At 37.9% G+C, this 26,766-nt stretch overlaps 1 protein-coding gene across 1 annotated transcript; it reads right to left on the bottom strand.

Annotated features, from left to right (window-relative positions):
- Positions 1–396: 396 nt before the first annotated feature.
- hdlbpa (high density lipoprotein binding protein a) lies at positions 397–25,045 on the bottom strand. The gene is made up of 28 exons (XM_077198906.1): positions 24,909–25,045; positions 23,636–23,707; positions 22,006–22,120; positions 21,761–21,924; positions 21,457–21,672; positions 20,793–20,999; positions 20,473–20,688; positions 20,116–20,322; positions 19,839–19,946; positions 14,653–14,757; positions 14,463–14,541; positions 14,244–14,383; positions 13,823–13,927; positions 13,616–13,729; positions 12,712–12,798; positions 12,503–12,634; positions 10,864–11,082; positions 10,453–10,674; positions 10,141–10,359; positions 9,891–10,029; positions 3,144–3,292; positions 2,952–3,056; positions 2,665–2,799; positions 2,434–2,577; positions 2,171–2,350; positions 1,923–2,039; positions 1,683–1,823; positions 397–1,594 (listed from the first exon to the last, which is right to left on the bottom strand). The coding sequence occupies exons 3-28, from the start codon at positions 22,079–22,081 to the stop codon at positions 1,502–1,504; spliced, it is 3,819 nt and encodes a 1,272-aa protein (XP_077055021.1). The 5' UTR covers positions 22,082–22,120; positions 23,636–23,707; positions 24,909–25,045; the 3' UTR covers positions 397–1,501.
- Between the last annotated feature and the right edge of the window lie 1,721 nt (positions 25,046–26,766).

Genomic DNA, 26,766 nt, shown 5'->3' with positions numbered 1-26,766 from the left:
TGAGCTGAGCACAATTGAAATGCTCTCTTAATTCTAGAGAATTTAAGTGTACGTACTCTCTTAACTATATATCAAAGAATCCAATTCTACTCAGTTTCATGTGGATTTACAAAGGTCTGACTTTGACTAAACATTCTATGAATCTAAAAATATACAAGGCGGTGAAACACTTACTGATAACAAATGGACAAACATTTTTGAAAAATGAGGGAAAAAAAGTGAGAAATAACTGCTAATTTTCAGCAACACCCAATCAGCATTCACCACAAAGGTTATGGCATGAGGGTGTGATGGATCCTTCCATGTGGGCAATTGTAACTTCTCCCATACACACTTTTTAGGTTCTTATTGGTTATTGTACAGGTGAAAAAAAATAATCAGTCTCACCCCAACAAGTCCAGATACATTTTCGATTTTTATTTTCCTTTTTGGACAGTTTATTTTCCAGTGTTATCCATAATCATTTCCTTTGTCATTTTTGCATAATTCTTATAAGGCTATTACGAGGGCCATTGCTATGGTTTCAGACCAACCTGCATAGCAATTGGAAGACAAAAAAAAGGGGCTGACACTGACCCATTAGCAAGAATGAGTAAAACATGACTTGACATTTCATTGGCACAAAATGGTCTTTTTTTCCACCCTTCCAAATATTAGAATCTTTAATAAACATGAATTCTGAATATCAAAAACTGAAATTAAAAAGAATAAACAGTTTAGTGTACGTTTTAGAGACTTTGGGAACCTTGGAACTTCTACTGCACAAGCAACTACATCCCTGGGACTTCCAAAGCAAATGGCAGTTTGAAAATACTTTTGTAGTGAAAGTCCCTCTTCTTTAAGTCAGAAAAGTTGTAAAGGCTGCATGGAATCCTTTCCCAGAGTCAAGAGAATCAGGGATGGGGACAGAGATGAGTGAAATGTCTGCAACAAAATGGCTACCCTACGGAACGAGGCAAAAGTACAGCTGGTAACCCATTTCCTATGAATGAATCTGACTTCAACCAGAAGCAACATCTTTCAGAGGTATACAGTATATTTTTCCCAAACCCCATTGCAAAGGCAACTATGAAACAGAGCAGCTTAATAAAGCAAAAAAATAACCTTTGTAATGAAATAATGTTTTTGTAATTAGGTAATATCAAAAATCATTTAAACCTGGATCATTACATATCTGAAGCATGGTCAGTACTTTTGTTTTCCTTCAATTTGAGATTCGCTCTAAAAATGCAAACATGTCGTCTCATTTCATACTAATTCAGGTGAACCTGGTAGAGATCACCCCTCATAAAGAGAACAATGTTTACCACCTGTTTTGTTTTTAAGGGTCACTGAGATAATAAATCAAGACCCTTACTAGCAGAAGTAATTTGAGCAGAGGAACTGTGCTGATATACTGGGGGTCAGAGGAAGTGGTCAGTCCACGTCCAAATGGGTCAAATGAGGGATAATAGTAAGGGGGAAACCAGGAGGTTGCAACATAACCATTGAAGGACACATTTTAAAAACGTTTGGGTCCCCATGGAGATGATCTTGCAGCAGCCACAGGTGCACCAAAACTGGGGAATTCCTCAGAGCTGCTCATATCCGGAGCCTAAAGCCAAAAACACAGGTGACAATAGGTTCAATTTCAGTCATTTACTCTGCAGCAGAATCTCATTTAAGACATAACATTGGTTTACCGGTGCACTGCCAGTGGTCCAAGGAGCCTCCCGCACAACAAAGCCCTTGGATGGGCCACGAGGTTCATCCATGCTGGAGGCAGTGGAACCAGAAGGCTTCATATAGGCCATTTTGGATTCATTTTCAACTACGTCGGCCAACTAAGGGTAAAGAAAAATGTATAGGTTTACAAATTTAGTACTTTAAAATTAACAACTTTTAATAAAGTCTTTTTCTGCCAAAGCATAGCATAATCTTACATATTCCTCCTCCAGGTTCAGAAGGTGATCAATGGCTTCATCAACCTGCTCTGGACGGCCAGTTACAGTCACTAAATTTGGATCTGCAGCTCCACTCTGAGGGAACCGAACATCAACCTGGAAAATACAAAATATATATAAAATATGTACAAACATTTATTAAAAGTGCACATATAAAAAGAAAAAACACCATTCAAAATAGAAGTCAAATACTTGGTCCTGAAAAGATGACACCACCACCATCTCACCTTAAACTCATCCATGATCTTGCGGATTCCCTTGCCACGTGCCCCTATGATGCGAGCGTGGACTCTGCTGTCCAGAGTGATGTCTTCAGAGATCATTTCCTCCAGTTCACCCACTATAGACTGAATGGCATCACGTGCCGCCACAGCATTTTGCTCATATCCAGTAATGGTAATCTGATCCTAAAAGACCGAAAGTGAATGAATGGCACGTTTTCAAAGAAATAAGCTTTTGCTTGATCAGGTTTTAGGCTCCAGCGCGTTACCTGGTTCTCATCATTTTTCTCTGGAAACTGAATGTTGACCTCATGCTCATTGCGGATTTGGGTGATAATGGCGCCTTTGCGTCCAATAATCTTAGGGTGATACTTGGGATCCACAGTGATGGTCAGCTTGAAGCTCCTGAGAGCCTGTAGAGAAAAAAAAAAATCAAATGAGTAATTATAGAGTGGAAATAATCTGAACAGTTTCATTTGCAATTTAGATTTCAGACTCACTCGATCCTCCTGTTCAGCCTGCAGCTCTTTGACACGCTCAAGAAGACCATCTTTAGCGCGGTCAAGGTGGGAGGCCAGGCCAGTAATGGAGATAATGTGAGACTGTAACTCATGAGCAGGCACTTGAATATTAACCTGTAAGAAAATATATTTGTCAGGAATGACAGGACAATAGCAATAAAAAAAATAAAAGTGCTGAAAAAAAGAAAAAAAACTTCAATGCAATGCATCTCTAAACACTTCTCTATGTTTATAATTCAACTGAAATCAGCTGTAAAGAGACCAACCTCAAACTCATCCATCATCTTGCGAATTCCACTTCCTTTTTGGCCAATGATGTAACGATGAAGCTCAAAAGGCACTTCCACCGCAATGGTCAAAGGAACCAAAGCCTAAACGACAAATATTGTTTAAACGATCAACAAAATGCACCCGAATACACAAATCAGAACCGTGTACAATGGAAACGGCAGTCGCACCTTTAGCGCCTCAACAGCAGCTTCACATCTCTCTTTGCGGCCAGAGAGCACAATGACATCACACTTCTTTGGGGCCAAAGGATCAGCAGGTTCTTTCACCTCTCCATTGGCTTCTCCATTCTCCTGAACTGGAGCATCAGCTGATGGTGCTGAATAAACAAAGGCCACAGATTTGACCTTAGACTTGCCATAGAAATTAATAACAGGCATCTGATTTTATTTGCATGTTCTGCAGAAAAAGACTGTCATATCTGACATTTGAATAAGATGAATGCAAAGCCATAAAAAAAAAAGTTACTTGAAGTTAAAGGGTAATGTTTTCCCCCTTAAAGTACTCTTGTAAACATGTTAAAAGATTTCATTTTTGCTTGACATTTAGTTTATGACCACAAAACAAGCTTTGGATAAGTGTCTGCTGCATGAATAAATGTTCCAAGGGGCTCAGAATGACTTCAAGGTTCATGAATTGAGACATCCAATTTTCCTTGATCTTTTGACATAAGAGGTCATTGAACTATAAAACATATCCTTTAAGTTTCAGAACTCAAAACTTCCTTGTTTGCCAAGCATTTCACCAAGCTCAGAAAACGATTCGTTTCAGATTTGTCTCATTGGTCATGTGATGAAAACAAATCGCCTATGCATTAGATCACTAACACCTACTTCAACATCGTCTCTTTAGCCCCGCCCATTGATTCACAAATCATGTAGTAGTAAATATGAGACCGGCGCAAACACAGGATTTCTCCAGCGTTTTATAGAGCCAAGTTGTAGGAAAAAAGTCTTTGCATTGGCATCCTTGTGATCTTAACATTAAGCAAACGTGGATGAACTATTTTTAATGAAGTTCCAGTCAGATCGCGTGGGGTAAGACACTTTGTTCGCTTCATTTTACTGCGTATTCGTTTTTAAACGAGATAGTTCGACGAAGGCTTTTCAGAAACAGAAAATAAAAGATGCAGTGCAGACTACTATATTGGATCCAACAGTGTCCAACATGTCGCAACACAACTGTGAGTACGTGTTTTTACCATGTGTCCCTATTGCTTTGTATGATACAGATCATTCGATATGTTCTGAGTATTTATATTCATACTTTGCAGTCACATGACTGCCATGGATACCTGGCGGGCAACAAACGCTCAAAAAATGGCCAATACTACAATCAATTATATATTGAGGCTATTCTGTTTCCATAGCACATTAACAAAACGTTTAATGACCAGAGTTGGGTATAACGCGTTACAAAGTAATGCGTTACTGTATTCTAATTACTTTTCGTGGTAACGCAGTAATGTAACTCATTACATTTTAAATTTATGTAATTTGATTACAGTTACTGATGTCAATAAAATTAAGTTACTTGCGTTACAAATGTATTGTTAAGAAAAAAATATTAAAATGCCTTTCTAATCACATTTGGCCAGCTGCGTCAGCATGCGCTTTAATGAATTACCGGAGAGCGCGCTTCATGAGGCACACACACACACACGCAGCGCTACACGGTTTGGAGCACAGTCTGGCCGTTTCTCAATAGTAGCCTACACAAACTTCGGACTTGCGTCCTTGGTAGTTCAGACTTGCCAAGTTCGACTCAGGAGAACGAACTCCCGAGGACGAGAGGACGCGAGTCCGGTTATTCTGCAAACGGAACCGCGGCGTTCTTGATTGCATCACTCAGCACGCTCTGGCTACTCCGGTTATCTCTTTATGTAGCTATATTTCAGGCAACAATTAAACGAAATATGGTATAAAGTACAACTCTGCCTCTTTTCGTCAACAATAAAACAAAATATGTTATAAAACACAACTCTGCCTCTTTTCATTTAAAAAAATCTTAAACATATTAGGCTAATGGCCACACAAATGTGCGCATACATTGATTATCTTCACTGCATATATTTATAACACGATATATAAAACAACCCTGCTTCTTTTTGTTTTCATTTTAAAAATATGAAACATTATTGATCATTAAAACTGACATTTAACAGAGACAGACTTGTCATTTTATTTTATTATACATGTACATACAGTGAAGTGAATGTATAGTAAAATAAATATAAAAAATATTCTATACATTTTAAAATATATAAAATAATTACACAACCCTGTCTCTTTTTGTTAAATGTCAGTTTTAATGCTCAATAATATCCAGTATAAAAGTATAAGTAGCCTAAAACGTATAAGAAGCTGTACAATTAGAAATAAAGCAAACAGTTCAGTCAAACATAAGTCAGCTCTCTAATAGGCTACAAAGTTAAAGTCACCTCTCGATGCATCCTGGGTAAAAGGGGCGGATCAGGAACACATCAGTGGTCTTGAACTGGACTTGGCTAGATGTGAACTCTGAATTGGAACAGTACTTGGGCAGCGACTGATGACGTTTCACAAGTCCACAAGAACATATTGAGAAACAGCCCTCTCTTCTGTCTCGCATGCGCGCTCTTTCTCGCTCGCTCTAGATTCCGGGAGATTTGAACTAATTTGCGGGCATCAGGGAGCCGCTATCAACATGCGGGAGACTCCCGCAACTTCCAGGAGCCTTGGGATGTCTGTATTCTGCCATATTAAATTACGGAAAGAACTGAGTTTCACTTTGTAGTGTATTCTTGTAGTTTTAATAGGTTTTCAAAGTAACTTGAAAGTAAAGTAATTAGTAATCTGATTACTTTTTACATGCAGTAATCAGTAATGTAATCAAATTACAATTTTAAAGTAGTAATTAGTAATTTGCAGTGGATTACTTTTTTTGAGTAACTTACCCAACACTGTTAATGACACTAATAACACTAAAAACAATACAATTACTAAATATGAATAATATCACTAAAATGTTATAGGCCTAAAAACAGTCTTTAGTTCACGAACAGCACAACTCTGCCATCTGTGAAAATCAAAAGCAGCTTTAAAAAGTTATTGTAGGTCCACAAGAGAAATATTAATCCAGTAAATTAAGACCGCCGTCGCTATACCGTTATATCCATCGTCGTCTCTGAGAGAACGCGGCGTTAATGCAGCGACAGATGCTGAAAGTTCAGTCCGTTTCTACTTTCACTTTCGGGGAATGAGCGCATTTACATGCACGTTCTTAACCCGATTATGCTGAATAATAGTGCATCCAAACGCACAACAACTATCTGGCATGTCGTTACACCTCAAAACACCAACTTTTGTATATTAAAACTGGCGAATTCCTGGCAAGATCCTTGATTAGTTGACTGGGTTTCGTTGCTATAGAACGATGTTCTTGCCCGCCAGCCAGTACTTGTGACGTCACGTGCAAAGTATAAATTGTAGCATCGCGGTCAAACTGAAAAGTGATGGTTGTGATTTGCCGTTCCTTCCTTTGGCATTTACGTGGTTAATGCAGGAGATTCCCCGATACGGAAGAAGCTTTTGCTATTATTTTGATCCAAACTATTCACTGTAATCCTGAACAAAAGCTTAAGTGAGCGATATCCGTTTTGTCATCAGTAAGACGTTACATGTTTCATGAAAAACTCGATACTGCAAATGACACTGTATATTTTTTTCGATTGAACTATGAATAGCCTATAAGAATGACAATTCATTCATAATTCAGTTTGCACAAAACGCAGCAAGTCATCCTTAGTAATAAATATTTTTCAACAATGGAAGTTTTTTACCCAAAAACTACTCCCAATGGTAATGGCGGAGACATTGAAATTTATTTTAATATGTAAAACTGTTACCCAATCATAGCAGTTTACTTCCAAGTCTTGAATGCGGCACGCCCATCAAAACGGAGTGTTTCAAAGAGAGGGTCAAAAACAGGGTAGAAAATAGCTTATTACTTCTAAATTAGGATGTTTTTGATGTAAAAATCTTGATAACAAGTGGACCTCAGAGAACAGATATATATATAAAATAAAAAAATAAAAAAGTTCATGAGCAGTGTTAATTTTGATTTAGTTTTAGTCAGTCTTTTGACTAAAATGTCATTTAGTTTGTCATATTAAAGTCATCTGAATTGTTTTAGTCAACGAAATACAATAAATCTACTGTAGATTAGTGTTGTCACGATACTAGAATTTCTAACTTCGATACGATACCTTGAAAAATATCGATATTCGATACCATTTTCGATACCACAGAGAAAAAAACTGCCACAATATTAAGGGGGTCTTTTTTTATTTAAAGCTAAATATAACAAGTCTAGAACATGACAATGAGGTATATTTTACATGAAAAAAATGTCCTGAGTTGTATCTGTTAATATTTTTTCATTGGACAAGAGCTAACATGATCCGTTGTTTTTTTTTATTACCTACTGTTATCAAAGATTAAAATATACTGTAACAAATGCATTGTTCATCGGTCATAAATGCTGGTTAATACATTAACGTAAATCAAAGATTAAAATATACTGTAACAAATGCATTGTTCATCGGTCATAAATGCTGGTTAATAGCCTACATTAACGTAATTTGATGAACAGATTTAAATGCAAACGTGCGTGCATCACACAATACAAACAATGCTCAATGGATTGGCATGAAGTCAAGTCACCTTTATTTATATATTGCTTTTAACAATACAGATTGTGTCAAAGCACTTAACAGTATCAAAATGGAGTGTGAAGCGCGTCTCCGCGCTATTCTCCGACATGCCAGCTCGCGGTGTGTTTTTTACACGTGTCCGCGCTATTCTCCGGCATGCCCGCTCGCGGTGTTCTTTATCAATCAACCAAAGCCGGTCGCGGCGCCGCACTCGCCATCTTCCCTTTCACTTTTGCTATTTAACCAGAGCGAATGAGACGAGTGTGTCACGTGTCGTGTTTGTCAACGCGCCCTTGGCGAGAAGTGAAAGTGACCCCTCGGTTAGTATCGGTGTATCGATACTTCGGGAAATTAGTATTGGTACCGTTCCGATATTTCAGTATCGATATTTATCGAAATATCGATATTTTTGACAACACTACTGTAGATTTAGTCGACTAAAATCTTAGTCAACTAAAATCTAATGGGTTTAGTTAAATTGTAATGCATTCATTTAGAATTTCTCTTAAATGTCAAAACCCATTATATAGCCTACTTCCAAAGAAAACCTCTAAAATCATTAATATTATCAATATAGATCATTAATAAAGTTTAAACATGCAATACAGACACAGATTCACTGCTGTAACAAAAAAATCTTAAAAATAAATAAAACCACTTCTCCTAATGTAGAAGATTGTCTTTTCAATGAATGATATATGCATTCTTTAAAACAACTTGCATACAGCGTTCTTTATTCTTTCAAGCAGACATATGTATTTGTATAAATTAAATTAATCCTTTTTAAAGCTATTAAAGAGCAGTGAATGCTTTTATCTTTTTCTTTTGTTGTTTGATTAATATTAAGGGGACAGACTGCATTAGGTTTATTATGTACTGTCACTAAGATCGAATGTGCATGGATCTAATAGCACCGTTGCACATTCGATATTCTCACAACGGTTTACGTTCTGTAAAGACAAAACCGACTGTTTACGTCAATACTCTCCAAAACGGACATTTCGACAATGTTGTGTGTATTTGTCCATTGAGACACGAAAGAGCTTGAAAGGTGCCATGTCTAAGAATTGAGGTAAAAATATATTAGAAAATATGAGCTACACGCATCAAAAGAATAAGAAATATATAGTCCGCTGAAGCACTTCAAAGACCTTTAAAACTGCATTGATTTGGACTTCAAAACGTTGGTTGTCATTGAAGTCCATTATTCGAAGAAAAATCCAGAAATGTTTCTCAAAAAACTTAATTTCTCTTCCACTGAGGAAAGAAAGACATGGATATCTTGGATGGCATTGGGGTGAGTAAATTATTAGGACATTTTCATTTTGAGGTGAACTAATCCTTTAATTCAGGACTTCCGTGCTGTACCAAGCTCTATGTGAATGGCTGCATGTTTCAGGTATGTGCACACAGAAAACTGAACCGAATACAGCTTTCTTTTGCATCGTCACTCTTATTCAGATCTATCCATATGTCTGCTCTTCTCTTTCAGACGTTTACATTTTTTAACGTTTTATGAGACATGCATCCAGCGCATGCCAACTCATGTCCCGCCGGGTAGATCAGCACGTTACAATTCAAATATACGCATCTACCACAAACGCAGGACATCAGTTCTGACGGGATCTCCTCAAATCGTCCCTCCCTAACATTTGTCAACGAATAAGACGAAAATGTTAGGGAGGGATCAATAGATTTGTCAGTCTTTGTCATTCAAACCTGTTTTTATTTAGTTATCTTGTTTTCGTTTGTGAAAAAAATGACGTTGACGGAAATAATTCGCCAACAAAATTAACACTGTTCATGAGTCATGCCGCCTTTAAGCATTTAAATTAATAACTTAACATTCAAATCTAACTTAAGATGCTTAAAAAACACAATCAATATGCAAACATTTGTTTTTGAACACCACACTTCTGGAATACAGAACATACCTCACAAAACAAGTCATAGTTAATTTTATAAATAGCTAAGTCAATTACAGCAAAAATAACAGAAAAAAGCTTCCAACATCTTACCCTTATTGTTAGTTATACCAAATTGCCTTCACTGATGTGTAAATGTAAGTGTTAATGTGATACCACAACAATGAAGAAATTAAGATGAGCCATTTTGGGGTCTTATTGTACAAGGGAGAGTTAAGCCTTTTATTACAAAAGATCAAGAAACATTTGATTTTCTGTGATTTGGCCTTTTAATTATCGACAGTCACTGTGTTATTTACCTTGCTGGTCCTCTCTGTCTGGAAACTTGATCTGCACATTGTGGTCTTTAGTAATCTGCTGTATGCGAGAGCCCTTCGGCCCCATTATGGAGCGGTGGAACTTCTGAGTGATCACACACTCCATGGTCACTTGCGCATCCTGCAGATTTAGGGAATGTACATTCGATTACCTCCTTAAAACGCCACGATAACTGCAGTTGCCCGAGATAGGAACTGCATTCATTTATTGCAGATTACTACATCTACTCACCAAATCATCAATCAACTCCAGCATGCGTTTCTTGGCAGCCTCCACACAATCTTTGGCTCCCTTAAGGGTGACCTTATCACTCTGTGAGCCAGTTCGGGGGAAACTGACTATAACACCACCATACTCATCAGCGATGTCCCTAAGGACTTGGCCACGACGTGCCACAAAGAAACGATGGTGCTTGGGATCGACGATCATGGAATCCTCAACAACATTATCCTGATATCAGAAATGTGAAAGCAAAAGGAAACCAGTCAGAAGATACTAATATTTTACTGATCAGTGTTGGGGTTAAAATACATTGGGACTAACCAAGCTCTTAATGAGTGCCTCCAGCTCCTTCTGTGCTTCTGCTACAGCTTCCTCTGTACCAATGACAGTGATCAGCTCCTGATCCTTGTCTTCGGCAGTAGGGAAGATGATCCTGGCGCCTGTGCTGTCCCGTACTTTGCGGATATTTGCACCTCCTTTTCCAATAAGGAACTTGTGGTATTCAGGTTTGGCACGAAGCTCAACTGTGTGGCTTTTAGTTTGCTATTAAAAAACAAGTTGATTAAAGTACATTAAATTGTTTTAAGAGCAACAATCACTGGGCTTGTGTTAAAAGCAGTTTGGATACTTGTATTAACAAAGCCTGTGCCCAAATAACATTCCAAGCATAACACCAGTATTAACGGCTTTAAGTTTCAAGTTCTTCAAGGAAACCCATCCCTTCAAACATACCTTCTCTTCTGCCAGGGACAGCAGCTGTTTCTTGGCTTTCTCGACCTCCTCCACTGGGCCTCTGATTGTCACTGCATCGATGCCAGAGCCCTCCGTTGGGAAATGGATATGCACACCACCACACTCCTCCATGATGGAACGCACAAAACGCCCCTTAGAACCAATTAGGGAATTGTGCAGTTTTGAAGGGATGGACACCTCCATCTCTGTAATATTCGCCTGCACAGATATTTGAGAACAATTAATAAATTCTCTTCAATCCACATATTCAAATGTTTTTAAAAAGCCTAACGCTCACCAAGGTTGCCTTTATTTGAGCAAAAATTAAGTAAAAGCTATATTAACCGTTTTCAAAAAAATTAATTCTTACAAAGCCTAAACTTTTAAAACGCCCCTATTGCTGTATTTTAAAGGATCGTAATTTTATTTTGGAGTTCTCCTACAATAGATTTACATGCATCCAAGGTCAAAACGCTTTTATTTTCTCATAATATACACTTCTTTAAGTGTCTGAAAACTGTTTGTTCGAAGATTCAGTCTCTCTAAATCCTCCCTTCGGAGAGCCTACTATGCTCTGATTAATCAGATGGCCCAAGTATGTTCTACCGCTTACAGCGTGTCAGAAACGAAATGCCCATTACCATATCTAAAATTCCAGCTCCCAGAGGCTCCCTCAGCACTTGTTTACAGCGATATGAACAGTGACAATTGCGTCAGTTTTACTGTATCAATTCGAGCCAGAATCCTTTTTCTTTTGATGCACAGAAATCTTTGTCTTCTCGACATGTCAACACAAACTGAACACTTCCAAGCCTCAGCTAAAACTACAGTGTTTTGGCGGGTCCAAGTAGACGTTTGCAGGTAGCCAATGAAGACCATAATAGTTATTTTTTTGTCAGCTATTTTTACATTTAGTCTAAGTCCTGTGTCAAATGTACTTTTTAGTTTTTATCTTTAGTTAACCTAGCCCCGTTTTCATTCAATCAAGTTTTAGTCGACTAAAAGCCTGGCAATTTAGTCTAGTATGTCAATGAAAACAGTCATATTTGTCGTGCTGCATAATGGTTAAATTGATAATAGGCTGACGATTATTTTGCTTAATGATAAAAATCACAACAGTTGTTTTAAATTCTTGAAATCTGGCAACCGCAAGCATTAAAACTCATAGCCGCTTGTTAAAAACAGTCTGTTACACAAAAGTAAAAAGGTTTTAGTAATGCTTTTATTTTTTAACTACATTTCAGTCTCGTCAACAATATTGTGTGTTGATATAGTCACAGTAATTGTTTAATGACGTTGGTGTCTTAGTCATGGAAGAAAAGGTCAAAGAATATTTTTCCTCATTTCTTTAACGAAATTAACACTACCATAGTCTGGCATTATGCAAATGGGTCACAAACCTACGTGGCAATTATTGACAACTCGTTTAGGCAGTTCAGAACAGATTATTTGTTTTAGGAGACAACCATTTGATGTGCACTTCGACATAAATCTTTGTGGACCTTTTCCATTTACAAACAATATTATTACACAGCATGAATGGTAACATTTAAAAAAAAGTGTAATAGGGGCCTTTTAAAAAATGTGATGGACATTTCACCTCACATTAAAGTTGATTTAAAAAAATAACAAAACTCACCAGTTCTTTCTGAATGGCAAGGATCCTGGTTTTTGCTGCCTCACAGTTTGCCTTTTTCCCAGTGATGACAATCATTTCAGAGTTGCTGTTTTCCGCAGGCAGGTCAATCTTAGTGTTAGTCTCTTCACGAATCTAATAAAGAAAAAGTGCCAGTAAAGTAAACAGTCTGTGTATAGATGAATGTGCAAATCTAAAAAGTAACTACCCACCTTCTTTATATTTACTCCTCCTTTGCCAATTATGTTTTTGTGGAATTGCTTGAAAATGGGAACTGAAACCGAAAAGCTGTTCTCAACCTGGAAAAAGAAGTAGGCTAGTTTAAGAAAAGGCTAAAAATTGACTTATTTCACAGATTAAGCCCAAAAAACAGAGCCTTTCAAACTCCATTGGATTGCATGTACTGCACTAGCAACGGTGGTCAACGTAGGTACTACAAAATTTCATACTTGTCCAGTGTCTGTTTTTTCTCTATAGAAGTTGACAGATAAGAATGCCTTTGTATTAATTTAAACTAGAGCTCCATGCATCTCTTAATCCGGTCACACAAGCACTCGTCAATGTGGGAGTCTATTGCTGTTGCAAGCTGTACGCATACCTTCGTGTGTAAAAACTTAAGCACACTACGGGCTTTAAGGCTCATATTCACCATAACTATACTGTTAACTTTAATTACAATAAGGAATAGGGAAGACCACACCACAGCTATAACAATACAGTATATTTGGAAACTGTTTCAGAATAACTTTTTCCAGGTGATAAACAAAAGAAAACAGCCAATCAAAATACAAACCCAACTTTAAAGTGGCAGACAACAGAACTGCTGCCTGTGCTATAAAGTTAATAGATATCATAAACTATGTAATTGTCCATTGTGTGGACACTAATTTGCAGGAGTGCTCAGAACATGACAGACACGGGGGTGTATCAATCAGCTCCATTGTTTACGAAGAGCATGGACCAGGGATTTCCAGGACTTTTAATTTACATAGATGGACAGTAAATAAAACCATTGCCATTGTGTTCCTGATATATTTATTCACAATATCAGCAAAAGAATAAAAAGACACGGCAAGAGAAAATTCTGGAAAAATGTTATTACAAAAATGTGTTTACCATTTCAGCCACCACTTTCTGCATGAACTTTGCACATTTTTCCACCTCAGTGCGAGGCCCACGCAGTTGTACAATGTCACTTTTCTGAGCTGGGTCAGGGAAGTTGATGATGACCTGAAAGCAAGGGGGAAGAAAAGGTTATTTCTTCCTTATATGTCAACAAAAATATGTGATTGGAAAAAAAAACATGCATTCCAAAACACTTACCTCAGGGAACTTATCCCGAACTTCCTTAATTTTCTCCCCTTTCTGTCCAATGATAGCTCGATGAAAACGCTGTTCAATGATCATGTCCTTTGTACGCTCATTCTCCTGTTGAAATCATGACATTCTTAGAGACTTTAAGTCAAGAGTTGCCAGGCAACTCCTGCAAATATCCCAGAGGACTTTATACTCCGAGGCTGTAGAGCCTACATATGTTGTTTTTTCCCACCGACACACATGCACCTGACTCCACTTTAAGCATTATGCAAACCAATTTACAGCAGGCAGAAATTATAGAGTAAACCATTTAAGACAAACACAACCGTTACACACATAACAAGTGGTAAACCCTAAATAAAAGAATACTGAAGAGAGAGCGGTAATCAGAGCTGCCTTTATTCAATTACAAATCCATCCAACTTGCCATGCGTGACGCTAGCTCCAGCAGCTCCTTCTTGGCCTCCTGCACGCCCTGGGGGTCACCCTCGATACGGATAAGGTTACTCTTCTCATGGTCAGGTGGAATGCGGACTGACACTTTGTGCAGTTCCTTTATGCGGTTAACTAGGTGTGGAGAGAATAGCACATGTGTTATGTCTTTGCATAATATCTACTTTAAATTTCAAAACAGCTGTATACTCACTGTTTGCACCGCTTTTCCCAATTAAGTGTCGGTGGAACTTAGGATCCACACTTATCTCAGTGTAGTCCATTCGACTAACCTATAAAGAACACGTGAAAACCAACCAAACTGTTTAGGACACATTGAGGCCAAAAAATAAAGCAAGTGGAAGCCTTTGTTTTTCATGTAATTGGGAGATGAGTCTTATTACCAGATCTGTAACGATTTCTTGAATCTGGCCCTGTACTATCTGTACGTCTTTAGTGGGCCCCTCCAGCGTGATCTTGTCCTCACCCTCAGTGAACTCAATGTGCACCTGTTAATAAACAAAGCATTTCAGGATTAGTTCACCCAAAATGCCATCCTTTACTCACCCTCATGTCGTTCCAAACCCATAAGATAATACATTTGTTCATCTTCAGAACACAAATGACAATATTTTAACAAAACCTGAGAGATTACCTTCCCTCCACTGAAAATCCATTCCACCAAAACTTGGACACTTGAAAAAGTTAATAAACACCTCACATCGTAAAAGTAAACCATATAAATCGAGCGGTTAAAGCTAAGGCTGGGACGGTTACCACGGTCACGTGACTCCAACCGCGGGTCTGAGCTCGTCACCGTGATCACCGCAAAAAAATAAAATAAATAATAATAATAGGCCTGCAGATGTGTGCACGTTGTGACCAATGACATGGATTCATTGATTCTAATGACATGGATTATGTCTAATGATATTGTGTCTTATATGGATTCAAAGTTTTCTAAACAAAACTTCATCAAAAGATGCGAGTTGGGGAGCACAATGTTCCATGACACATAATAACATTCCATTTGTATTAGAGATGCGCAGATGGGCTATTATTTCATCCTCCTCAACCGCATCAGAAAAAATCATCTGTCTGCACCAACGTTTTTTGATCAATTTTCGAAACCGAATCCACGGCACTGACTGTTTTAAGCTCTGAGTGATGTAAGCCGCTGCTGCCGCAAGGCTAGAAAGCTCTCGGGTGTTCTAGAAAGGAGACTGATCCAGGGTTTCCCGCAGCACTTTGTAACTAAGGCGGCCGCCTAAGCATCACACAACTGCCACCTTAACTACGTCGTCAAAAAAAATTATGAGCGATATCCGCCGAGTTACTCTGTCCCGTTTTCTCCCTTTCAATCTTTAAATATGTGATAAGCCTTCGTGTTCGCTTCAGTCTTGTTATCAGCGCGTTCTTCCAGCGGCGCCAAGCACGTCAGAACAAACAGAGTGTGTGTGTGTATGTATGTGTGTGTATATCTGAGCATCATTGGTCTGTCACTGCTCGTCAAGGTCAGAATATTTGAGATGACCAATCAAATCAAAGTAGGCGGGCTTTATGTTCTCAGCGCGAATTTTAGCAGAGCGACTCATAGACAGGAGCGACTCGACACACTTCAGTTTACGGTCAATCAAGTGCGAAATAAGATGTAAGTTGCTAAACTAAACATTTCCTATTAGACAGTTTTTTAGGTCATAAAATGTTAAACGAATCACAAAAATAATCAGGCAAACTAATAAACTTTTGTCTATTTTCGCCATTTTTAACTGAAAATATGTGTATGTGTCACGTACAAATATGTCACGTACCACTATGTGACGTTACTCATGTAATGTAACGTTAGCCTAATAATAAGTTTACTGTCATTGTGAAGGGACAAGACACATTAACAGTTAGACACATTAAACACATTAAAGGTTAGACACACTAACCTAACCCATGAAAAATAATCTCAAATTTTGCCTTTACTAGGATTAAGTTCATACCAAAACAAAATTAACTGTTACTAAAAATTCATGCAACGTTGAGTGTACCTTGCACTCTACGTCATAGCAGAAAGCGCGAAAGCGTGCGCAACTTTACTATGGTTACTAGAACAAGATAGTAACGTTAGCCAAGTGTAGTTGGTCGTCTGAAATGGGAAAGTTTGTTTGATCCGCTGTGGCCACAAATGCCAGAATTCAATAATTTAACCCCCAAATCAGAGCTTTTCTGTTAAAAACTTGTTTTCTACCCGGTCTTTTCAATAGTCGCTGGCAACCATGCGCGCGCGCTCTCTACACTACTGAAGAAGCGCGGATGATCTGAAAACACAGACAAGCTGGAGATCAGCAATCTTCATGTGAGATTTTCAACTTAAATTGAAGTGTCATTCAGTCGGTCTATGTTCTGTCACGAGCCGCTTGTGCTGTTTGTGCGAACAAAATGCAGGCTGATATCCAGCAGTGTTTTTAATGTTGATGCAATGTTTCCCGAATATCCACACAATTTCAAATCTGACATTGATTTTATACAACAGTTAAAAAACAAAACAAAAGGGTAACATTAAGCTATTTATTACATTTAAAACAGTATAGTCAGGCTTTTACAACGAAATTTTTGGCTTTGAACGAATCGTGAGATTCAATGAATGACTCGATGACTCACACAAAGACAGAGTTACCGCCACCTACTGGCGATTTTAATATAATATTTGTATTAATATTAAACGATTTTTAACATTGCCTATTTATTGAACATTGTTTTATTTAAGGCATTATTTATTTTTTAAAGGTATTACAAAGGTAAAAAAAAAGGAAAAATTTATTAAAGGGGGCAAATATTGTCCCTTAATGAAAAAGGTGTGCCTGCAGTGGAAGTGGAAGAGGGGTACGGCACTCTAGACAATTGGTTATGCAATTGATAACCGGCGCTCCCAAGTCCTCCTGATTATATGTCTGCTATATTTGCTTATTTATTAATTCCAGGCAATTAGTTAATGAAACGGTGATTGAAATTAAGATACAATTTATACAAAATGAAATTTAATTTAAAGAAAGGCTTTCTACAAAACAAAACTTAATAAAGTGGTCAAAATCATGTCTGACCCATCTTATGACACTATCTTACTCATGCTGTTCACTTTTCATATAATCGACATAGATTAAATAAAAAATAACATTATGTAAACATAAATATGGAATATCATTTTTGTAACTAAGACATGTTGGAAAAAGTGTTCATCTTTCATTTCCAATGTGAACGTCATAATGTATTCTCCTGAAAATTATGAATTCAATGCGAATGTATCTGAGAATATTCTTAAATAAGGAAATCTATTCAGTGATTGGAATGCCAAATTACTGCTTGATGAAAATTTGACTATTTCAAAATGTGCTCGTTTTTTTCAGATGTAGATAACAATATTTAACAAAGTCTGTCTAGCAAAAACGACTTCTGGTGTGTGCGTGAACGTCTGTCGGGGGGGGGGGGGGGGGGGTGTATTTAAAGCGGGAATATCTTGCTTTTCAAACGCGTTTAGAAAAAATCCACACCGCCCCAGCCCTAGTTAAAGCCAAGTCTTCTGAAGGGACAATCAATTATTTAATCTAGGCTTTTAATCACATAATGAACAGATCAATGCACATGCATAGAGCACATCAAATATGGTCAAATGAAGTTCAAGGCTGCTTGCTAGACGCATGAACTATTGAGATGTGTTGTTCTTAACGCTTCCCCCAACATTGACGTAATTTTCAACGTCTGGCAATTTTGACAATTGATCAATGTTCATATATGAATAAAAACTTAAATTAAATGCTCAAAGTAACTGCGATCTTGGAATAATCGTCTGGCAATTTTGACAATTGATCAATGTTCATATATGTATAAAAACTTAAATTAAATGCTCAAAGCAAATGCGATCTTGGAATAAATTGCACAATTCATATAGATTATATATGCAGTGCTCGAATTTCGGTGCGGGATCGCGGGTATTGCGCATCATTTTAATCATTCCCGCAGGTCTTGCGTTTATAATGCAGGAAATCCCCGCAAACATTCATTCAACCTAGCATGTAGGCCTATGAGTAAATTTAACCTAACAGATAAGATCAAATCAGTCATTTTAAAACATTCTGCGAGACGCAATTTCACAAACAGCGTGAGTGATTCTGCCAATGCCGCGTCTTCTCTGTCTCTCAAAATAGGTTGCACAAGGCAAGCCAATCGCGCTGCAGCTGCAGGCGGTGATTCTAGACTCTCGCGTTTCAGGAGTCGGGACATTTGATGGAAATGTCACTTGCGCAATCGGCCCATTGCATTCACACTATTGTTTATAATTTGTGCGTCTTTTTAAGTCTTACCTATTTAAACATTCAAGCGATTTTAAACCGCATAACAAACAGCTCGTGAGTAACAAAACTGAGTTCTTTTTCGCTAATTATAGCGCTATAACGGTCAAAAGCACACAACATTGTCTAAATTCCAGTCTTGGGGAGTATCCTCTCAAACACAATCAGTTATGTCTTAAAAAATAAAAATAAAATGCATGTGACACTATAATGAAAACAGTATGGGCCGTTCACATTACGTCTTTTGCGCGTTCATCCTTTGCTGAAACGTCTTCCTCTTCATAGAGAACATGGCTCATGATTGCTTAGCAACAGGGAGCCCTTTTTAAAAGAGGAGAAAGTGGCTCGGACTGCGCTTTACATGCAACATGTGAACGTGGATCCGTGCACTAGCTCTTAAAGTGAGAGTAGCCTAAAATGTGTCTGTCATTATTGTATATAAAACAACAAAAGATAGCATTAATTGTAAGGAATCAGGATTAATAGCCTATGTATTCAAATTATACAGGACTTAAAAGACTATTCCGTGTTATTTTTTCCGTTTCTAGCATTTCTGAATACTAGTGTTAGACCTAAACTTTTCTCTTTATTTCATGTATTTATTTGTGCTACTTTTTTCAATTTAATTCAAAGATTGAAATAAAGCTTCCTTTTGTTGTGTAAACTAAAAAAAATAACCCCATTGTAAAAACAAATACAATGAGTGAGCAAACATTTAGCTAAACGTTTTTTTTTTAAATTGTCTAAAAAAACTCTCCCCTCAAATAAAAAAATCCCCCCCATAAGAATGACCTAAAGGGGGATTTCCCCCCTATTTTCCAAAACGAAGTTCAGGCCCTGTATATGGATTACTTTTGCAATTATTTTGAAGCATCAACACATTAGTTTAATGATCTTTTAATATAGGAATTTAAATATTCACTTCTTGATCTGATCTTTAGCAACTCATCAGTAGCAACAGAGAACAAGCAAATGCTAATACTGTTGCTTCCAAGCAATGTATCAATTTATCAGACTTATATGAAATGATAAATGTATCTGCAACTATTGTGTGCTTCTTGGCTCAAGCCCCATGTCATTCTGAACTACCTGTGCTGGTTGATGCAATTACTGCAACCTTTGAACAGTCACTTTGACATGTAACTGGTCAAAAACATCTGTTAAAAATGATCAACATCTACACATGCCCCTCACAGAGCAAAACGATGGATATTCAGGCCAAGCACTCTGATGCGATTAGGGAAAAGTTGACTCGCCTTGGGCATTTGCTGCGTGATCTTTGCCAGATTCTGTCCCTTCTTGCCAATAATGAAACGATGAAGCCAAGAGGGAGCAGAGACTGAGGACACAGTGTAGCTGTTAGCCTGTACAGAGAGAGTAAGGGTCAAAGGTTACACAGTCAAATTGATAGCCCTTCTACAGTTACATTTAAAATACATTTCCTAAATTAAAGCGAAAAGAGAAAGCGCAAAAGGAGCTTGAGGGAAAGAATTCTTGTACGGAACATGGGGGGAGGAAAACAGGCTTGTTTACCTTGGCATACACTTCAGTGAGTGCCTGGCCCAGCCGGTCTGGCTCCCCACGCAGGATTACTGTCTCTGAGCTGCTGTCGAGGGCTGGGATCTCGACCGAGACGCCGGTCCTGTCCAGGATCTCTTGCAGGGTGTTACCCTTAGGCCCAATCACATACTTATGCTGAGATTTCTTCACCTCCACTGCAATAGTGGTTGCATTCTTCTTCTGAAAGAAGCATTTTAAACATCTTCCTCAGTCGCTTTCAGGTTTATCATTACTCATTTCACATGGATATGCAGTCAAGTGAGTTTTCAGGAGCATACTGTGGATTTGGAAAGTCAATAAAAGTCCATTAATTATTCTGTCATTGCTCACCTTCTCCTCATAAATCTTCTTGATCTTGGCCAAGGCCAGGGCCACCTGCTCTTTTTCCCCAGTGATGACAATCTCAGTTTTGTTCACACTGGGTGGAGGGACATTAATGCGGGCTCCCGTCTCCTGCATCAATTCCCCCACCAGCTTACTATAAGCTCCAGTGAGGAAGGGGTGGTACACCTTTTCAATGTTAATTCTCTCCACAGCACGCTTATCCTGCAATTTATTGAAAACATCATCAACACCATCACCATCTTCTAGATTGAATCTGATACACAACTGATAACAGTTAACCAAAAAAAGGTATTAAAGTTCCAGACCTGCTCGGCAGAGATGAGCAGGATCTCGTGCTTGGCCTTCTCTAAGCCTTCCTTGGTTCCAGAGATCTTGATCAGGTTACTGGGGTCTTCGGGTCTAGGGATCTGGATCTTGGTGGCAGTCTTCAGCTCGAGCTCCTGTAGCTTCTCCCCATTCTTGCCGATGACAAAGCGATGATGTTCTTTGGGGATGGCCACAGTAGCTGAAGCCTGTTGTAAAGTATTTACAGGAGTTACTAGGGATATACAACAATTATAATTCTGAGAGATACCGACAAGCTGACAAGTTATTTTCATTAACCAATAGATTGGTCTATTGGGCAATAAATTGTCAATTAAAATTGTATGCTATTATCTAAATAAATGTTTAAACATAAAAACTAAAAAGCAAGCGTTTAAACCGTACAAGTGAAATGGATATTCATTTTGAAATTTGCTAAGAAAAAAAATTAAATCAGTATTTTAAAGATCAACTAGCTTAACCAGCTCATATGATAACAGTAACTTAAATTTAAAAACAGAGCAAATTAAACACATTTAAATAGTAGGTTTTTTTTTTGTTATTTAAAAAAAATCAAATACTGGCTGATAACCAATATAAATGCCAAAATAGTGTGCCTTTCTACAAGGTGCCCAAAACATGTTATAAGCATAACAATTATATTACCTGAGTCTGCAGTCGGGACACAATATCTTTGCGGGCTTTCATGACAGCATCATGTTTCCCAGAGACCATTATGGAGAGGCCTTGGTCTTTAGCCATGGAGAGTTCCAGGTGGGCTCCAGTCTTGTGCATGATGTCAAGACACACTTTAGCCTGGTCTCCTTCTCCAAACTGGTTTATGTCCTTGTACTTGCGCTCTTCCAGAGGCACATGGAAAACCTGTTTTTATCCAAGCAGAAAACAGTCAAACCAATGAATAACCATTCCCCAGGTAAGATAGTGACTGTCACTAGCTCGATCGCCATACCTGGGTAATTATTGAGGACTTGAGAGGTTTAAGTTTAGACGTCCAGGCATTTCCAGTCTCCTGTACCCCCTCTGGCAAAGGCTTTTCAGGCAGAGGGGGAAAGGCATCCTTGTAGGTGGGGAGGCTATCCTCCTCTTCAACACCGCTAGAGCCCGCCACAGCAGCTAACGGGGAAGAGAGGTACAACATTCAACATTCACGTTCCCAGTTACGGACAAGTCAAAATGACCAAAACCACCATTTACCTTTGACCTGCTCTGGCAGAAGGCCACTGCGATGCTCATTAAAGCTTTCTTGCGTAAGTACAGCGACTGAGCTCATGGTCGAAATCCCACGTTTACACGGAGTCCGAGTGTGCCACTAGGAGAGGAAGAGCTCAGGTGATTACTACTTAAGGAACAGTGCCTGGCTGAAGTTACAACCAAGATAAAACAAAATACAACCTGGAAGTTAAGATATGAACCATTGGTCAACGTGGGTGGAGCTTATACCTTTTCACTTTAACATATTAAAGTCAGCAGCATGACAACTTAACACCAAAATGTAAATGCATGTCATGGATTTTATTGTGAAAGATTCATCCATGTAGGTTTCATAAAAAAAAAAAAAAAATCATAACTATCTTCCAGTGAAATGACATTTGATGCTGGTGACAAGTCAGACTTCTCCAATCATTTACTCCACTTAAACCCTGGCCCTTTCTTCCATTCAGCCCCCATCCAAACAAAAACAAATGATACAAATGATTTTCCTCTCAAAAACAATACAGAAAAAAGGTGTCGCTACTTCCGATTTCATCGCAACTTTAAAGAAAGGGGAAAAACCTAGGCTATATTTTGGAAAATTACTTCATGATTTCTCAAAATAATGTGATTTGTTCAGAGCAACATAAGAGAACACTGTCTGTAGGCACAAATTTAAAACACTGTTTAATGACTTATCCATTTTGTGGAAGGTCAACGTTGCCCGTCTGTTACCTTGGACAAGGGCTAATTCTAAGCCATGGAGTTAGATGAACGAGCTCTAAAGCTAAGAGGATTTCCCCACTAACCCTTATTTGTTGTACCCCTACCTAGCATGCAGGGCAGCAAAAAGAGCATTTTGTTCTACTTCGTAAATAAAAGTTCCACAAAGCACGCTCGCATTTAATTGAAAACATGCACGCCACACCTAAGTGAAACATCTACTTGGCAGACTGCTCTCCTACTCACGGAGGACTGTGAGGAAACTAAAAAGACAAGAACATAAAAGCCGAGGCTACTGTTACAGCCATGCAGCCTTGAGTCATGAAAGACCACTTATTTTCACTGCTGAAATTACGTCAAAGACTTGCATGGCTCTTCAAGAGTAGGTAGTGAAAATGGTGTGCAGAAATTATACAGTAAAATGGAAGACTATAAATGGACTAACCCTTGGGATAATTGGCTAATCACTCTTGTATTAAGTCATACAACATTCCTTTCAGTTCACTGACAATCTGGCCCCCCAAATGCAAACTCCAAACCTCTCTACACAGTACAAGGCTGTTTTAATGTGCTTCTCTCTGAATACCCCTTCCAGGGCCTCTTCCTCTACAGGCCTCCTAAAGACTTAGACCCAGAGGCTAAACGCATACATAGCCTACAGCTCCTCAAGGCAGATCAAAAGCACTCCAGGGGAGCTGTTCCACAAAGCAAACACTAAAAAACCTTCAGATGCTCAAATTACATTTAATCATATGACCACTCATAAGATTTGATCTTAATGATTATGGCACACAACTTGTGATTCCATGGCTACAAACAAGACAAACAAGGATCTTGCAGATCAAAGCAAACATTAGGCCTGTCAGAAAATTAATCTAGTAGAAACAAAGGCAGTGGTCAATGATCTTACCAGCTAAATGGTCAGTTACCAGATAATCCGTCCTGTAAAGCTGCCCGTTCGTGTCAGCCTGCCAGCTTTTGCCTAAGACAAAACAGAATCAAAGGGAAATGGGGAGGGGGAAATCAGACAGTCACTGATGATGCAAAACCACTTTAGTTAGCCAGAACTTAGTTACACGTGGCATGATTTGTTTGCATTTCATTTGACCTTGCATAATTATTTAAATGCATGCAAATGTGACTAATTAAAGCTGCAAATAGGAACGAAAAGACTGATAAATCCTGTTCAGTCGCCTACTTGTGATCCTCGTTCACGAATTTCAAATTATTAAATCATAACCATGCTTAAAGACACATTCAATATACTTGCAAACATGAGGAAAAAAAACTTAAAATACGCTAAATTAAACAAAAAAAAATGCAAGCATGTCTTGAAGTGTTGAAATGGCCCTCTCGAGTCTTGCTAACGTGGCCATTCCTGCGTATGTCAGATTTAAATATGGCGGCTTGACATCCGAATTTCTCTCAGAATCACACAAAAAGGGGAACTGGGATGATAGCTCAACGTATAATTTAATAAACACAATGTTTTGAGTGCATAAAAAACGACTTTTGTATGTAAAATCTTCACAGCGCTGCTACATGCGCGCTACGTCAACTCATGACACGCCAAGCTAACGGCTAACGGAGTAGGAAAGACGGATTTCTCGTTTAACACTTAATTTTAATTTCTCAATTCACATCTAGACACATTTAAATCCCGGGAGAGGTTGATGGGTATATATTTAATAGAATTAGTGGTGTCGGTCGTTGTAAGATACGACAGTTTTTGTGGTTTGCGGAGATGAAAAACTTGTCCTGGCTAGACACCAACTCCAGTCAACTTTGAGCTGCGCGTGCGCGATAGTGACACGTACACCAGCTAGCGCAAGCGCTAACACACTGGATTAGGAAAACTTTACTCGTATTGATCCATTATAACCTAATACTCCGAGATTGACAAGGCCTAACAAGTATGCACTAAAAACACGCCATTTGCTGATGGCCGAGTGTGAATGTTTATTCAAGATCAGCATTAGTGACTGTCCACACAAAGTCCACGTAGGCATTAGATCAAAGGGTGAAACAGTGGGGAGAAATTGACATGGAGTCGAACCAGAGCACAATTGCACGGCAGAATGTTCCCCTAACGATGTACGTGTATCAGAAGTCAAGGAGGAGTAAAGCAGACGTTCGGATGTATAACATATACTGATTGATTTGCAGAATGAAGAGTGACTTACTTGTGTTTGTGTTCCCGTCTGCCCTGTGTGGTGCAGAAGCTTGTAGTGAAACTCCACTGGCGAAAGGGAGGAGCAGCAGCCTGTGAGTTATATAGCTCAAGTCTCCTCCAATCACATTCCCTCACGTCACTGCCCGTGCAGATCATGCATTTCTCTCTGGAGAGGGTTTCATATTTTTCTTACTGGTTGAGGTGTCATTGTTATTTCTCTGTATTTCTCTCTTCCTCTTTCCTTTTTCATTTTATGTTAATGTATTCAGTGCTGTTCCGTTGTTTTGCAAAAAATAAAAAAATAAAATAAAATTCTCTCTGGAGAGAAAAAACAGTGTTCAAATGTAGTAGTGGGAATTTGTGGATTCATCTCAGTAAGAATCTATTCATCAGAAAGATTTGTTCACTCGTTATGTATGCAGGTTACATTAGCAGTGGCTGAACATCAGTGGCTGAATCCGAAATGCGGATTCAGCCAGTAGGCTATTTTGTGTAGGCTATTATGAATCAGTGATTGAATCATTCGTTAATTAACACCGAACGAAGGCAAAACAACTGTCAACAACAACTGTCTTTCATTAAAACGTATTTACAAACATACCAAAATGCAGGGTGAAAGTGTACCCTCGTTGTCAGAGATAGGCATAAATACATGGAAATGTATTTAAAATACAAAATACAGTGTGAACAAAATAAATAAATACAAATACAGTATTATGTATTTTTAAAATACACAAAATACATGTGAAATTGGCCATCCAGTGAAGTAGGTCACACACAGTGAATGAAAAAACTATAGGCCTTGATCTCTCTACTTATTTCTGACCAGGTTACAATGTATTCTATTAATTGTGGTGAACACTATTAAAAAATTCATACTTTATGTAAAACTGTGAGAACCTTTTTTGATATCAAGCAAAGTAGGCTATATGAATGAGCAATATGACCCAAAATCTTAATTTTACTTCACAGTAACAATATAATGGTTTCACAATTCTCAACATCAGTTTTGATACCACAGCAAAAACTTATTTTTCAAACTCTTTTGAGGCTTCCCTTTTTTTCTTTTCTTTTTTTTTTTTTTGCAGGTAGTCCAATGCTTTTTAAATAGGGGCGTAACGATACCCTCATGTCACGATTCAATACATATCACGATACTGAACTCACGATACAATATTATTGCGACACTCCAAGACATATGATAAAAGGTTAACAAAAATTGTACTGTTCATTAAAATGCTAAATTTGATATTACATTGTGTGTACTATCCTGATCTAATTCAGGATTGTTGTCGATCATTCTGATTTCCGAAAAAACAAATACCAAGCCCGTTTCAAAAGTTACAGCTGCTTTATTAAATAAAGACAAGAATGTATTTAAGTACTGCAAATGTAAAACTGAACTTAAATGATAGCAAGATATGATTTTAAATAAAGGTAATTGATGAGACAATGTTCGTTTTTTCTTTTAGACAGGACTTTCATTATTTAAGTTTAATGAATGTTTATTTAATAAATATGCAATATTATTACATCGGTAATTCTTTCTGTATATATACATTTAATTATTTAACAAACATGTACACTCATTCATAAAATATATTTATACACGTACCAATTCATATTTTCATGTACCTTAATGTTGTTGTTTTTTTATTATTTCTATGATCTTCGTTACTTGATTTATATTTGATAAACCTTTTTTAATCAAATAATATAAAATAATTACTAATAGAAGTTTTTTATTTAAATAAGTACAAACATTTTTATATAAATTTATATAATAATTTATTTGCCTGGCTAAAAGCGGCATCCACCTCCAACTTCCGGTTATTAGCAGCAGCTGTGGTACGGTCGGAAAGCAGTAC

This window comes from Siphateles boraxobius, unplaced genomic scaffold (assembly GCF_051911475.1).
Source record: "Siphateles boraxobius isolate OS27281-9 unplaced genomic scaffold, OSU_SipBor_1 41, whole genome shotgun sequence".
Lineage (NCBI taxonomy): Eukaryota > Metazoa > Chordata > Actinopteri > Cypriniformes > Leuciscidae > Siphateles > Siphateles boraxobius.
This window is presented reverse-complemented; position numbering and strand designations above follow the sequence as displayed.